The sequence below is a fragment of the Papaver somniferum genome, chromosome 10 (assembly GCF_003573695.1).
Source record: "Papaver somniferum cultivar HN1 chromosome 10, ASM357369v1, whole genome shotgun sequence".
In the NCBI taxonomy this organism is placed as follows: Eukaryota; Viridiplantae; Streptophyta; class Magnoliopsida; order Ranunculales; family Papaveraceae; genus Papaver; species Papaver somniferum.
The window spans coordinates 98,792,219-98,809,644 of NC_039367.1; the positions used below are offsets into that span (position 1 = coordinate 98,792,219).

At 33.7% G+C, this 17,426-nt stretch overlaps 1 protein-coding gene and 1 long non-coding RNA gene across 2 annotated transcripts; one reads left to right on the forward strand and one right to left on the reverse strand.

Moving 5' to 3' along the window:
- The first annotated feature begins 2,393 nt into the window (after window positions 1-2,393).
- LOC113319237 (homeobox protein knotted-1-like 6) lies at window positions 2,394-10,955 on the forward strand. The gene is made up of 5 exons (XM_026567507.1): window positions 2,394-3,324; window positions 3,404-3,568; window positions 3,686-3,875; window positions 10,337-10,617; window positions 10,702-10,955. Exons 1-5 carry the CDS (start codon window positions 2,893-2,895, stop codon window positions 10,858-10,860), a joined length of 1,227 nt encoding a protein of 408 aa, XP_026423292.1. The 5' UTR covers window positions 2,394-2,892; the 3' UTR covers window positions 10,861-10,955.
- A 4,149-nt stretch (window positions 10,956-15,104) lies between these two features.
- Window positions 15,105-17,047, reverse strand: LOC113318978. The gene is made up of 2 exons (XR_003344991.1): window positions 16,601-17,047; window positions 15,105-15,583 (listed from the first exon to the last, which is right to left on the reverse strand). It is a non-coding gene; the product is annotated as an uncharacterized LOC113318978 (long non-coding RNA).
- Between the last annotated feature and the right edge of the window lie 379 nt (window positions 17,048-17,426).

Genomic DNA, 17,426 nt, shown 5'->3' on the forward strand with positions numbered 1-17,426 from the left:
AAAGTTTAACCCAAAAGAAAAAAAAAGTAAAAATAAATAAGATAGATAACCATGAAAAATAATGTTCGGGGATGTGAACTTTATGAAAATAACATAATCCATTGAGGAATTGAGAAAAAGCCCATCGCCTCCCAATTGTGCTTGTCGAACCCTGGTGGAACATCTAAAGTAAATTATACCATGTTCGATGAAATAACCATAATTTTCTTTTTTAGTCGCTTGTTCTGATTGAGATTAAAAGTTATATAAAAATAAGAAAAGTAAAAAAAACATGACCTGGGAGCAAGCAAAAAAGTGATAGTGATTTAAGACTATGCAACTAACTCGATTTAGAGAAACAAAAATAAATTAATCAAATACTCCCTCCGTCCCAAATTAGATGACCTAGTTGGTTTTTAAATTGTGTCCCAAATTAGATGACCTATATCATCAAACAATGAGACATTTCTAAAATTACCCTTTTAATTGATTATTATTAGCACAAGAAATATGTATAATTTGATAGTCATGTTTATATTCGTTACGCAAGTGTTTTAAAATGCTTTCCAACGATATAAAACTTACGAATATCCATCGTATAGTTTGAGAGAAAAATCATTTCAAAATTTTACAAAATATTATACATAAGGGTATAGTAGTAAAAATTACTCAAAATTACTTTCCTCTCCCCATTTCCTTAAAAATTGTGCAAAATACAACTAGGTCATCTAAATTGGGACGGAGGAAGTACATACTATTATGGTCGAAGGACATGAATGCATTTTATTTTTCACTGGCCACCGTTATTCACCAATAGTTACCACCACCACTCTTTCTAATGAAACAGCTTCCACCACCACCATCCATAATGCCATAACATTTTTCTATCACCACTACTCACCAACTCCACCACAACCACCACTTCGTTAAATAACGGTTAGCAAATCTAAGAGCAGTTCCTATGGAAATGAACAAAAATAAAAATTTGTTGAGCCACGTGGATGAACAAACTGCATTCTCCACTATAGGAAACAAGGAAAAATGAACAAATCTGATATTTTAGGGTTCCACTATTGATTTTATTAACATAAACTAATAAGAGTTGGGTCCCACTAATGATTTTATTTATATAAACTAATAAGAGTTTGGTCCCACATATTATTTAACTAATAAAATAAATAATAAATAATAAACTATAATTATAATAATCAGGTTTTGGAGAGACAATATGCGAGGGTCGACATAGGGGATGACGCTGGCGTTTCTAGGAATGTCACTGGCGCTTTAACTAAAAACGCGCGACAGCGCTGAGAACGCGGGCGTCATCGCTATTGACGCCAGCATTATTTGGGATAGCGCGCTATTACCCTAGTCGCGCGTCTGTTGGGGTGACTCAATGTTCAAGTGAACAGATTTGTTCATTTGAACATCCATTTTCTTGGTTTGTTTATTCTATAGTGGGATCAAAATGAACAAACTTTGAGTTTGTTCATCCCATAGGAATTGCCTTAAACATTAGTTATAAGAATATATTTATATAATCGTTAATAGAGTAATTTATTTATTATAATTTTAATATGACATAATAAAATATTTGTTGTAAAAATAATAATGAGACATTAGTGATATGATAAGTACATTTTGGCTTTTAGATGTATTTTTAATCTCAATCACTACCATCATTTGTGAGAAACAACTAATTAATAGTTTTCATTGATATACTAGTTTTTGGTAAAATTATTTATTAAATTAATTAATTATTTATTAAATTAATTAAGAAATCATTTATCATGAACAATTAATGGGCTGACACACTAAAAATACAATATTTAAGTTGAACAAACCACAATTGTTACAGGAAAAATAAAAAAAAAAGAAGTTGAACAAACCATAATCGTAGATTTATCTTTTTCCTATATAAATTGTGACCATTTAATATCTAGACTAATTTAACCGAACTGTGCTATGTATTCCAGATTATTAGATTAATTAAAAAGAATCATTCATCGTGAGCAATTAATGAGACACCGATTAAATAATAACATTTAAGTTGAATGGTTCTACATTTATCTTTTCCCTAAATTTTCGTTTTAGTATGCAGCAAACGAGAAACCGAATGGAAATGAAGATAAGCTCAGTCCTAGATTTATTTTGATGAAAAATCTGAACAGCCATTTACATAAACAAATGGAGCCAAACCGTGTGTTATGTATTGTTGATAACTTAGGAATTTGTTTGACCCCTCTCACATAGTAATAAGCGCCCGGACTCCCCAAACCCGACCTATTCTGCCTTTACATCGCCACAATGCAAAATGGGAAGTGTAGGATATGCGTTATCACGAAGGACAAATACTATTGGTAATAATAAAGTAGAGAGCGTGGCGAAACATGAGTGATACAAAAAATGACTCAAAAGGGTGTAGAGACGAGGATGATGAACTGGTGGAGACTAGATAGACTAGAGACTAGAGAGAGCAGAAAGAAAGAAAAAGCAACTTAAAGAGTTCTTCATCAGCAACAGGGTTCTGGGTTCACCTTGTTTGTACGCTAAAAATCACAATCCCCAAGAACTCAAGACAAGCTCATTCATTCTCTCTCTCGTCTCTGCAACTGATCACCCATGTCCAGAATAGCTTAAATTTTTCGACGAAAGAGAGTAGGTTTGAGAAACATAAACACGCCAAAAATCAATTACGAGTATCTCTCTCTCTCTCTCTCTCTGATATCCGTTTCAGATAGTCTATCTCACTGCATACTCGAGTAATAAAAACCCCTATCTATCCATCTGTATAGTCATACCGAATTCTTAGCTACTAGTCTCTCTCCCTGCTTTCTTCTTATCCAACGTTTCTAGCTGTCTTATTAGGTCACTACTGTGTCTGTTTTGATACTTATTAGAATTGGCTCGGTTATGGAAGATATGTATAGCCTCAATCATCATCATCATCATCATCATAACCCAAGTGTGAATTGTTCATCAGCATCAGATGTGGTATCATCAATGTCTTCTTCTTCTTCTGCTTCTTCATCACCACTATTACAAGAAAATATGCAACAACTAGTTTCTTCTATAAATTATCAAAGTTTACTATTAAGTTCATCACTAGCTTTTCAAGATCATCACCATCGAGTTCCCATCTTCGGATCTGATCGTTTTTTTTCATCATCATCTGCCAATTGTAATTCAGTCGCTACTGCTGATGAACATCATCAAACAACAATTACTAACCATATTCACCCAGAAGAAGATGATACGATGACGAGTATGAGTATACAGAAAGCTAAAATTGCTTCTCATCCTCGTTACCCTAGTTTACTCCAAGCTTACATAGAGTGTCAAAAGGTAATTATAATCTTAGAAAATCAAACCCTAAAAGTTTATAGGTTGATTTTGGTAGTTGCTTAACTTCTGGGTAGTGCAGGTGGGAGCACCAACAGAAGTAGCAAATATGCTAGATGACATACGTCGTTATCATCAAGACAATATTCATGGTTACTTTTGTAGTAAGCAGCAGCAGCAGCAGCACAGAAATGGTCTTTTTTCTGCAAGTAGACTTGGCCGAGATCCCGAGCTTGATAACTTCATGGTCTCAGACTCTCTAACTCTCTCTTTCAAATCACTACCTTGCTATATAAGTATATATAAAGGTTCATCATTTTATTCCTAAATTATATATCATTAATTTTTATGTTATTTTTTGAAGGAGACATACTGTGATATACTGAAGAAGTATAAAATGGATCTATCAAGGCCTTTTGATGAAGCAACAAGCTTCTTAAACAAGATTGAGTTACAACTCTCTCATCTCTCTGATTCCAACTCATCCAAGTCCAACCGGCACCATCCTGCACCACCTTCTACAATATCAATAAATCATACTTGCCTTTCATCAGGTCTCTCTCTCTCTCTCTCTCTCTCTCTCTCTCTCTCTCCCCGATATTCATGATGAAGATTGTTTCTGCTCTTGATAGATTGTCATGCATATGTTTTATTTGTTTTCTAATGAAATTGGTGTTGGTTATTTAGTTATGATCTCGATCTTCTTAATCATTATCTTATTCCAAATTTGATGTTTCTGGTTTAGGGAATGTCTCGGTTTACAACCTGCACAAGGAATTAGCAAATAAACAAACCCTAAAATAATTTCAGAAGATATCTATATTAACTGAAATAAGTCTCCCTGGTTTCTGCATAGCTAGTTCTTTAGTTCTGAGAATGTTTACAAGTAATAGTGCCTGGACTTTGAGTCAAGGGGTCTGAAAGCTTAGGAGTAATACAAACTGTACTTGAACCCTATTTTCTTTTTTGTTTTTTGAGACATAATTTTTTATAGTTCATCATGTTATATATATATATATAGCTTATTTCTGTTCTTTTTTTTCTTCCCTTTTTTCTTTTCTGGTAGTACAATTAGTTGCCTTACGTCTCTTGAGTCCCAGGTCTCTTGACTCTTGTTTGGCCTGATGATATTGAGTCCCAGGTCTCTTGACTCTTGTTTGGCCTGATGATATTTGTCTCTTTCATTTGTTTTTCGGTCGTTCAGTCTCATTGAGAAAGCTTATAGGAGTACTTGAATCAAAATGCAAGCTAGCTAAGGCTTGCATTGAAAAGGTTATAGCCTTATAGGAGTAGTTGAATTTCAATGGCTCTACTTACCTACTTGAAATTTTCTAGGAGAGAGGATTATGCAGTAAATCTCAATCACTTCTTAATTAGCTAGGCTTATTTATTAATCCAGAGGTTAGACTTGGTTAGGGTTTGGGTTCACTCTCTGCTGCTTCCTTAGTTTTATTGGGTATCATCAAGGTAGTCAATTTCGGATTGTCTCGGTCGACACCGAGATACTGGTACAACTTTGTCTCGGGGAAATTCCGTTTTAAAATCTCGGTAAAATCTCGGTTTCATATTTTATATCCCGTATCGATAATCACTTAAAAGAAACATAGTATTAGTAAATCTGGTTGTTCACCTTCCTCATCATCAACACCAAATAATAATTTTAGCTCAAGAAATTCAAACACAGCAACAAGCAATAATACTAGTGAGTGAATTAATCTTTTTAATTTTTGTACGTGAGATTAGTCCACTCAATTTAAAAATAAAAAAAAATCCGGCCAAGACAAATCAATTCCGGCCGAAATTTTCGCAAAGATTTCGTCCGACCGAAATTAACAAAATCGTGTCTTTTTGGACCGAAATCCGGAATTTCGCCGAAATTTTGGCCGAAATGACCGAAATCGACTACATAGGGTATCATCAATAATAATAATAATCTAATTTATCTTTGATGGCATTTACAATGCTGCAGTAGAAAGAAAAAGAAGATGACTTTTATATTATATCAATGTCCATATTTCATTGTGTCAGGTTTTTTCATTCTACCTGCTATTATATTTTTGATTTTACATATAGTTTCTCATAATAATATTGAATCCTATTGTTTGGGCTTAGAAAGTCTTGGTCTTTTAGGGGCTTTCTAGGGTCACCAAATACTAATTGGGGCATCCCTCATCATATATTTATATAAAGACTAATATGACCCCATATGATTTTAGATAATATACTTGATTAATATTATTAATCATGATTAGCAAATCAATTAAGAATAATTCATCTCTTTAAGTTAGATGAAATCAAAACAAAAAAAAAATCAGAGGGAAGAGAAGAAGAGGAAGAAAAAAATTGGGGATTTTGTTTTGGAAATGAGTGATTTAAGCAAGACTTTTGATGAAGATGATGATCATAAAGAAAACCCAAAACTATTTCTTCTCCTACTCTTTCTCATTCAAATATCATGATAAAAATTATGATCATCATAGAAAGAAAAAACTAAGAAAATCCACCATTTATTTTTGTTTTAAATGGTTAAAAAAATCTAATTCGATGAATTTTGAGTAAAAAGAAAATAGTTTCTGAAGATGTTTACGGCTGGGAGTTCTTAGATTCCCAACCGTGAATCAAGATTACGGTTGGGATAGTTTGTCGATCCAACCGGATGATTTTTTGATTTTTTTTTTCATTTTCATAACCTAGCCGAAAGTGTGGTTACGGCTAGGATAATTTGTCGACCCAACCATAGACACGAAAAACGATTGGGAAATGATGGTGTTCCAAGCCGTATATTACCGCTTGGAAATAAAGAATTCCTAGCCGAAGTCATTTTTCTGATTTTTTTGTTTTTAAAACCAGTTAAGGCTGGGTTTTTCCAGCCGTAATTGGAGTTTCAACTGGGTTTTTCCCAGCCGTAATTGATTCTAAAAACCCCAAAAAATCAGAAACTAATTTCGGTTGGGATAACCAAGCCGAAAAATGTACTTTCGGCCGGGAATGGAAGAAGTCACAACCGTAAACACCTTCAGAAAAAAAAAAATTTACCCGAAATTCAGGGAATCATATTTTTTAACGATGCAAAAATAGATCGTGGGTTTTCTTATTTTGTTCTTTTTATGATGATCACCATCTTTATATCTATGAATTTATGATAATAGTTTTGGGTTTTCTTTATGATCATCGCTCTCATCGTGATGAAACTATGATCATCATCTTTATCACAATTTATGAATGAGAAGAGATGAGAAGAGAAGGATGGGAAGAAGATAATAGATTTAGTTTTTTTTTAATCATCTTCATCATGATTTGTAAATGAGAGGAAAAAAAGAAAAAGAAGATTATAGATTTAGGATTTTTATTTTTTTAATGAGTGAAATTTAGGTAAGGGTGTTTTTGACTTGATATATCTTGAGTCTCCCTAACCATTTTTTACCTCCCCAAAACATTTAAGCTCCCAAAATGGTCAAAAAATCAGGACTTTCTAAGCCCCAATAATAGGATGCATAATATTTATCTGTACTTAGAGACCTTAGTTTTATTTTGTGCTGTGTGTTTTATGCAATTGATTCGAATGTGATAAGTTGCCACAAATTCAGAAAGTTGACATAAATTCTAGAGGTTAAAATGAGAATACTTGGTATATATGGAATCGATATTGAGGAAGAAATGATAAGTTACTTTCATCTTGTAACAGGAGATGCTTCATAAAAGAAAAAAAAACTTGTAACAGGAATGATAAATATTTCATGTAGTATAATTGCATAAACTCTGTTTACCACTTCCTAATTAGCAGAGTTTTAGCTAGCGCATTTTGTTTTTATTATCATTTAGATACACTCAATAGATTGATTTCCACCCATATTGTTAATATTAGTGTCTTCTAGCCTAAAGTAGAATAAACTAACATAGAAAATATCGTGGCAATTATAGTTAACAATATTAATATGTTCCACATATTTTGGTGTTCATCTTTAAAGAGCTCCAAGTTCCAATGGTGCATGCCTTGGCTGTATATAGTTAATTAACAAGGACCAGCCTTGGGAAACCCCCAGGGAATGGATCTTTCTGCCATTAAAGATAAGAGTAAGAACTATAAAATATTGAGTTCTACTACACCCATATACGAGGGGAAAGAGTGATCTCCTTTGATTAGTTTTAGGAGTTTATTACATGTAAATTTAAAGCATTGAAACTCAAATCTGAACTTCTATAAAATAACATCACATTGTCGTCGGAAATATTCCTAGACAGTGCACATGATATCATTGCACATCTAAGTACCAAAAGCAAGTATCCAAGTAGGTTGTAATTTGAAACTATTCCTCTCGGGATCGTGTTAGCTTACTAGTCTTGTCTTCCCTTGTCATAATCCTCGTCGTTATAAATAATTTTTTCTATTCCCAAATCTTTGTTTATTGATCATTCATAATCTTCTTCATCTTTTAAAAGCTGAAGGAAATTATAATTGATGGTTGATACTTGATATTGTTATTTAATTTATGATTGTTCGATCTCTGTATGGTAATCCCTTCTTTTCAAGGCTGTACAAAATTCCAAAATAATGGTTTCTGACCGGAACCATATAAAAAAATTAACCAAGTACAGATAGTGTATGTCGCAGAATATGTTATATAGAAAATAAGAACACATAAATTAGAAAACAGATCGTAGTTGCACGAGTTTAGAGTTCGAATTCGGAATAATTTTCATGATTAGATGATACTTTTATGATAATGATTATATATATATGTAAGTTTGGTTCGTTAAAAAAAAGGTTGGGATTCACTGATGCTTAGGATATTTTAATGTTTATGCAACTTACATTTTTCTTCTTTCAAAGTACACAAAAGCTTTTCAATTTTATTGTATCATAGTTGGCTTTGGGTTGGCTTTCTCTCTTTTTGTGCTTTGCATTTAGTTGATCTGTAATTTTGCTTCCTCGGAATGCTTTCCGGCTTCACCCTATGTGGATATCCATGTGTTGACACTGTGTCACACGATGATCTTGTCTGCAAATCTAATTAAGTAGGGTTTTATGGATTTAGTTCCATAATATAACAAATATGCGCATGTAGTTAAATTCGCAGGGAAAAATGATCATGTTTCAAGTTTAGTTGTAGTGATTGGCAGTTTCCAGTAGTGATTGGCAGTTTCCAGTAGTGTTCAGTCCTTACTCAGTTAGTTCTATAGGTTATTAGAAGGGGGGATGCTAGTTAGTTGGAACCATATATGCAGACTACATTGTTTTTTATTATTTTGGTTTTGAAGTTTGATATGTGTTGTTATTTATTAACTAGTTGTACTGTTGTAAGCGAATATTGAAATTTAACCTGAAAAAAACTAAGACATCAGGAATAATGTGTCAACAAAAGGAAAAGGAAAAAAAAAAACCACATGGAAATGTAGGATTTTGGTTTGTTGTTTAGAGTACTTTTTCTTTTTCATACTGTATGTTGTTTGTTGGCATTCTTGGTTTTTCTTAGTTGTCATTTGCTTAGAAATCAAGGTTTACAACTCTAATTTTTGTTATAATCCACATAAAATTGCTCGGTTCGGTTATTATGTTTGCGTCTCTGTATTCTTTATAGTTCTTTTATACATGTCTGTCATCTCTAAACTTCTCTAGCTAGTATGTCTTAACTTGGATTGCATATTTTTTGTCCCCATTTTCATATGGGAATGTTGGTGCGAGAAATCAATTCTGGTCTGAAACAAAGTCTGCCCCACGAATTTTAACTTTTGGCTTGGATAGTGAGATGTCTTTTAAGTTTGTCTGTCAAACTGAAGTTGCAATGATAAGAATCATATGGACTCCCGCATTTTACAGCACTAATAATTTTGAACGGTATCTTTATGTTTCCTCATATATGGTCTAGTTTCTTTCTCTCTTTGCCTTCATCATGTAGTGTTTGTCCATAGCAATTATATAGTGATGGACTACACTGTCTAGCTATCTCCAGTTTGGAGTTATATGTGCAGGATAAAACGACAGTGCATGTTGACTTGCTTCATGCCATATTCTAGGATTGCTCATCTCTTCTATAAAACTAACATATTTTTTGAAGAATTCTTTCATAGTTTCCTTAATTTATTTATTTTTTATGAAAACTCTTTTAACCAGACTAGAACTCGCATACTTATACTTATATATATTACATGATAACTGAATGTTCAATTGTGTATACCATTTGTTAGATGTGGAGGTCAGTAGAGCTGATCTTTGGGGCAATTCAAATGGCTTAGAAAGCTGAGTAGTCATGAGTATAGACAGATGATTTTTGGGGCTATACACTATCTTCCTTCAACAAATGCCTTGGCTTTAGAATGTAGGTTCTAGCCTCTAGGGCTTAGATTCTAGAATCTATAAAGTTTTCCTAGAGATGAGATATTCGAATGGTGAAAGATATCTAGGATGTTAGTGTAGGACCCACCAAGTAAAAAAAAAATATTGATTACTGAGCAGAATCAGGTTCTTATTTCGGATGCGTGCATTCCGGGTTAGCTCTTTATTTTGCGTAGTAAAGGCTAGATTTTGTGACTTTAATAGCCGCAATGTCATGTCTTGTCACTAGCTCATAGCCATTACTGCTGCATCTACAGTAAGTAGTGCCTACTGACTACTGATCAGACCTAACATAACCCCACTTGTTCCAAACATTTTTACGCATTTTTACTCTCTCTCTCTCTGGATATCTTGGCCATTTGGCCCAACAGCTATACACAGTCCCAAACTTGATTTATTTTTTTGCCTCCAACTTGAGTGGATTTTATTTTTATTGTTGGATTCAGAAATCAGAATAGGCTGTGTGGAAACTAAAATAGAACGGAGTTAGAAAAATTATGAAATGCTGTAAGCGTTTATAAAATTGCCGGATGTCTAGGATTTTGTCCCTTCAACGTCTTCGGCCTTGTCCATAATATTCATATTTTTGGCTCATGTATGTATATGTCATTGTCAATATTGGGGTAACTGAGATTATTTAGGAACAACTAATACGACTTTGTATTTGGTGATCATATGCAGATCATGAAGCTGGAGGAGGTGGATCATCTGAAGATGAAATAAGTGGAGGGGAGATTGAAATTCATCAAGATCATCACCATAACAATCAGGTCGTGCATCAAACCATGAATAGGGTGGAAGACCGAGATCTAAAGGATAAGCTCTTACGAAAGTATAGTGGATATATTAGTAGTTTGAAACAAGAGTTTTCCAAGAAAAAGAGAAAGGGAAAACTGCCAAAAGAAGCAAGACAAGCACTACTTAATTGGTGGGACATTCACAATAGATGGCCGTATCCCACGGTAAACACTACATTCTTTCTTTTACAACCATGTGTCATTATAGATTTTGATTTCGGTTTCTCTTAATTGTTGTTATCATTCTAGGAAGGGGATAAAATTGCGTTGGCTGAAGCAACAAACTTGGATCAGAAACAAATTAACAATTGGTTTATCAACCAACGGAAGCGACATTGGAAACCATCGGAGAATATGCAGTTCTCTGTGATGGATAACCTCTCAACACCTTTCTATATCCAAGATTGACAAATTGACTTTTTAGTTGGCTTATGTTTATCAGATCATATGATGTATGTATTATTATTCTCTCTCCAATATAACTTTAGTTGGCTTTTGATGTATGCCCTTTTGCTGAATGCTGATAATACACTTCCAGAAATATGCTGCTTACATAGCTATCAAAAAACGAACAAAGATGTGTAATCTCTTCCTAATTGACTTAACTTTCTTTTTTTCAACCGTGGGTCCGTGGCTTATTTATTCTTAGGTGCTAGAATAATACTCCCTTCGTTCCACTTTAGATGATGTTTTATAAGTTTTTACGCAGATTAAGAAATGAAGAGATATAAAAAAATTCTATTCATACCCTTCAAAAAAGTCTCTAAACATTAATTGCTATTAATGTATTTAAAAATAAATTTATACTTCCAAGATAAAATGTTAGGGTATTGTTGGTACTTTCGTGGGAAAAATATGAACTATCAAGTATCGTGGAATAAAAAAATTACCCTAAACACTCATCTAAAATGGAACAGAGGGAGTATAACTTTAATTTTAGCATGAATTTGAAAGAAAATTAGCACCGGGAAGAGAAAAAAGAACTTGTTATTAGCAGCAATCAACATTGACTTGTATTAATGAACTGAATTACAGGCAAGACATAGAGAGACATCTCTATTTACGCCAAGCACTATGGTGTCCCATTTCTCTTTCCTAACTCTCATTTGTAGGGAACAATCCAAATTGACAACCACTATGGTCTTTCATACTCCTATTAAAATTGGGAAATCCCTTCCCTTCCCTACTAGGTGGATCACATCTGATCCGGGTGGTAGGGAAGGGAAATGTGACGGATACTCAGTTTCGGTGAAAATTTCAGCTTTATGGAAACTCATTATCCGTAGCATTTTTGACGAAAACTGAGTATCTGTATTTGGTTTTTTTAAGTTTTACCCTAAAACTTTCTTTTTTTACTCTTTTTTTACTTATTATATCTTTTTTTTTACCTGTTATATCTTTTTTTTACTCTAAAATATATTTTTTACCTATATAAAATATATTCTTAACAAAAAAAAATTGGGGAAAAAATACGGATACTGAGTTTCCGTCTCGCATTATTCTGAGTTTTTGTCACATGTAGGGAAAGGGTGAAAGGGCGTCATAATGGAGCTTCCTTGTGACCCATATCCCTTCCCTTTATTTGAGGGATAGGGAAGGGATGCCCTACACCATAGTGCTTGGCCTTAAGAATAGAAAGAGAGTGGCCAGCCTGTATCCAACTCACACATTACAGAGAAGACACAGGACAAAGACAAAGGACTAAATGACACGAAGACACAGGACAGAGACAAAGAACTAAATGACACTTCAACTAGCATCCCCCTCAAGTTGAAGGTGCCCGCAAGATTAAACCTTCAACTTGTCCTTGAGAAAAGTAAAACCAGGACCAGCAAGTCCCTTTGTGAAAATATCTGCCACCTGATCCAGTGTTGAGATATATTGTACCTTCAAAGATTTATTCCGTACAAGTTCTTTAACAAACTGATAGTCAACGGCCAAGTGTTTCATCCTGCTATAAAACACTGGATTAGAGGTTAATGATACTGCACTGACATTGTCACAAGATATAAGAGGAGGTGTTGCCAGAAACAAATGTAGATTCTTCAATAATTGGCACCTCTGAAGCTGTACTAGCAAGAGACCTATACTCAGCTTCTGTAGAACTCCTAGCAACACCATTTTGTCTTTTTCTTGACCATGCGATTGGATTGGAACCAAAGAAAATAAAATAACCTCTTGTAGATATTCTAGTATCAACAGAACCATCCCAATCAGCATCACTAAATCCATGAATGACCAACATTCCTTTTGAAAGAAGAATTCCATAATCAAGAGTACCCTTAATGTATCTTAGTATTCTTTTAGCTGCTACAAAGTGAGTGTCAGTTGGATTATGCATGTAAAGGAAAACTTGATGCTCAACAAAGCTAATTTGAGGTCTTGTCCAGGTTAAGTAATGTAAAGCTCCAACTAAGGATCTATAAACACTAGGATCTCTAAGAGGAGTTCCATCTGAAGCAGTCATAGCAGAAGAAGGTGAAATAGGAGTATTGTAGAACCTATATATAAGAATACTCTTATAGGAATAACCATGTAAGATTAAAAAAAATTGGTTCTGATTTGGGCCTTTATATAAAGAATAAACTCCATATTGGAATAAGTCATATATATATTCTCGTCCAGTCTTAAGTAACTTACCTCCATATAAGAATAAGTGACCTAATATAGGTCCTATCATACATCAAAGTTTAAGATAAAGATATTCCTTTAACGATTTTGCAAGATTATTTTACTTTTAAGAAGGTATGATGTTATTTTTTGCATTTACAAATATGTTTGATCATATAATTTCGTTTGTCAATTTTCCGTATCATGGTTGAGTCTCGTGTGGACTGTTTTACATAACAAACTTCATATATTCATACATGTGACACTAAACAAAATTTAACTAATATTTGTATTGTATAAGTACATTTTGAAGTTTGTTGTGCGTATTTAGGTATAACAAACTATTCTTGATCTTTTTTAGGTATACCTCAATATAAGAATAACTTCCACATATGAATATTTTTGTGGTCCCTAGGATATTCTTATATAGAGGTTCTATTGTACCATAAGGTTTAGCACTAGTTGTATCAAATTTCTCCAGGAGATTCAATGCATACTTTGTCTTACTTAGGAAAAGATGATTTTGATTTCTTTTAACTTGAAGACCAAGAAAATAGTGAACATAACCCAAATCCTTTATTGGAAATTCCTTTTTGCAATTCATAAATGAATGTATCGCAATAGGTTGTAGAGTTACATGTAATGAGAATATCGTCCACATATACTAGAATGATTGTAATTCTTGAGCCTAGTTTCTGAACAAAGAGAGATGAGTCTGCTAGAGAAGGCTTGAAGTCATGAGATACTAAGACTGTCAATAGCTTGCCATACCAAGTTGTAGGAGATTTCTTTGGACCATATATGGATTATATGAAGCTTGCAAACATGATTAGGTCTTTATGCATCAACAAAGCCTGTTGGTTGTTGCATATACATATCTTCTACCAAATCCCAATGTAAGAATGCATTGCTTACATCCAACTGTTTACTGCCATAGATAAGACTAATCTTATAGTTGTTGGTTTATCCACGTGGCTAAAAGTTTCAGTGTAATCAATGCCTTCTTTTTGATGAAAAACTTTTGCCACAAGTCTATATTTATACCTCTTAATAGAACCATCATCTTTGTGTTTAATCATATAGACCCACTTGCAGCCAACACCGTTATGGGATGGATGTGGATCAACTAAACTCCATGTGCTTGCATTATTTAAAGTAGTATGTTCTGCAACCGTGGATTGTTTTCACTGAGGTATTTTAATTGCCTTTGAGAAACAGGTTGGAGTTGGTGGTGGAATAACAATGCTTAATTGAGTAGAAAGAGCATGTCTAGTACTGGATACTTTTGTTTTAAAAATTCCAGATTTTCCACTGGCAACTATTTGATGAGCATTTGAAGTAGGAGTTATAGAAGATGTGTGATCATTATCAGTGTTTATTGAAGGAACATATGTAGTTGGAGAAGGTGTAGAGTGCACTACATAGATACAGTCAGATGTTGCTGAAGTAAAACTACTAGTAGACTGCGATGCAGATGTAGTATCAGAATGACTAGTTGAAGTAGGCACTAAATCTTGATCTGAAGAAACTTTGTCAGAAGTATCAACTTGTGTGAATGACTCTGCAGCAATAGAAGTATCTGATATTGAAGAAATCCTCAATGGAAAGTGATTCTCATTGAAAACCACATGTCTTGAAACATACACTTCCCAAGATTTGGGGTCCAAGCATCTATAACCTTTGTGAACTGAGTTGTATCCTATAAAAATACATTGAACACTTCTTGGATGTAGCTTATTAGCAGTATAATGCCTTAGCCCAAGGAAAACAAGATGAACCTAAAGCTCTAAGAAAAGTATAATCAGGTTTAGTGCCAAACAACTTCTCAAATGGAGATAGAAAGTCAAGTTTTCTAATAGGTAACCTGTTGATGACAAAGTTTGCAGTTTGAAAAGAAACTACCCAAAAAGAATCTGACAAACCAGATTGAATCTCCTACCTACATCCACAATATGCCTGTGTTTGGACTCTGCAACTCCATTTTGCTCAAGTGTATGTGGACAAGAGATCTCATGAGAGATACCATGAATGCAGAGAAAGTCTTTAAGTTTTTAAGAACTCACAACTACCATTTGTTCTAATTGTTATAATGGAACATTTGAGTAATTTTTCAATCATAGCTTTAAAGTGTAGAAAAATGGATTTGACCTTTTTTCATGTAAGGGATAAATCCAGTAAAATCTTGAGAAATCATCCACTATCTTGGTCCCCAAATATCCATATGAAGTAATTCTAAAGGTGAATTTGATTTATGAGAAGACAAACCAAATGGAAGTTTATGAGATCTACCTAGCTAACATTCATTACAGAAAAGCGGTGACTTAGTAACACGAGATAAATCTAAAGTATGACAAACTTTTTGCAGCACTTGAAATGAAGGATGAGCAAGTCTTCTATGCCAGGTTGTAGCTGATGTAGAGAAATTTGAGAGAGCTGAGTACTTAGGATCCTTAAGAAACTTCATGAGATATAATCCATCTTTATGTGTCCCTTGTAAAGTGATCTTCTCATATGATAGATCCTTAACAGAGAAACCAACATCATCAAAGGTAATAGAACAATATTTGTCACAAGTAAATTTGTGAACATGCAATAAATTATGTGGTGATTGCGGTACAAACATGATATTATTCAGAGAAAAGTCACATAAAAAAGTTGATTTAGTTGTATTGCCAATATGTGTAATTGGCATACTTTCACCATTAGCTTGTTGAATTTCTTCACAACCATCAAAAGGAGTTTCAGTAGTTAATTCATATCCAGCGTAATATCATGATTCTAGGAGTAGCCAGCATAATGTGATTGTTGGCACCAGAATCAGCATACCAAGGGATTTCTCCCATGATGCTAGCAGTAGCCAGCATTACATTGAGGTTTTGTGGTGTATATGCATTTTGATAGCTAAAATTAAGACGGTGTCTACAAGTGACCACCTTTATTGCATATTTGACATACCTTGTCAGGTGGAGAAGACACGGTAGAAGTAGATGCAATATTTGGTTTTGCAGGCATAGTAGGTGCAAATTTGGGACAAGATATATCTGAAATTATGAATAACCTCTAGGAGTATAGTAAAATGGAGGTCTGGGAGGTTGTGGTGAAAAATAAGATGGGTAGAAAGGTCTAGGAGGTAAAAATAAAGATGATGGCATAAAACTCTACTTCCACCCCTAACAACTGTGAAATTTGGCCTAATATTTGCTGCAAATGCTTTACCATTAGCCTCAGACATGAGTTCTTTCTTCTTATTTGAGACAACAATCTCTTCACTCAAAAGAAAATCATGTAATTCTTTAGAGGGAAACAACAGGATTGTGAATTCTAATGGAAGTGGAAAAAGAACTATAATATGGACCTAAACCATTAAGAATAGTTACAACTAGTTCATCATCTGCAATTCTAGATCCAGCAGCAAATAACTCATTTGTTACTTTCTTGATTTCACTTAAGAAATTAGAAACAGTACCCGAACCAAGTCGTAGAGATTGAAGTTCTAAAACGTAATTGTATTGAATGAGTAAAAAAAATTCTAGCAAACCTTTATTAAATTGATTCCCAATGATCTTTTGCATATTAAGCTCCAACAACATAAGCTATAAAAGTGTCATAAATTGATGATTGGATCCAGAGAACTAATGTTGTATCATCATCATGCCATGCCACATAACCAGGATTTGGTATGTTATTGATCATATACGGTGGAAATGGTAATGAACCATCAAGAAATCCAAGGACCTTGTGTTTCTTGATAAGAGGAATTAACAGAGATTTCCATGTAAGAAAATTATGCTCTTTGAGTTTGTAAGAAAAAATAACAGAGATTTGATTATGATGAATAAAGAGTGAAAGCAGAAAGAACATCAAAGAAAAATGATGAAACGTAGAAAAATTGAAATTTTAGATATGAAAAACACCATTAATGGCAGTGGGAGGAAGAATTCTTCTGATACCATAACAGTAATGAACATTGACTTATATTAAATGAACTGAAATTACAGATAAGATATAAAGAGACATCTCTATTTAAAGACACAAAAAGAGAGTAGGTGTCCATCCTGTATCCAACTCACATATTACACATGGACCAATAACAAATATAAAGAACACATGACAGAGACATAGGACCAAATGACACTTCTATAGTTATCAATTTGCATTCTAAAAAAAATTAAGATCAATGATGGTAAGTTTTTTCCTATTGATTACCCTTTAAAAGAACAGAGCAATGAAACCAGAACAGGTCACACTTCATCCTCAAGTGTTTCATTTTAACATTCAAAACCTCTGGAGATGTGCTGAATTCTCAGTGATATCTTATGCTTTCCAGTCTATGGATTTTTTGTTATCTGTCAATGCCATTACCA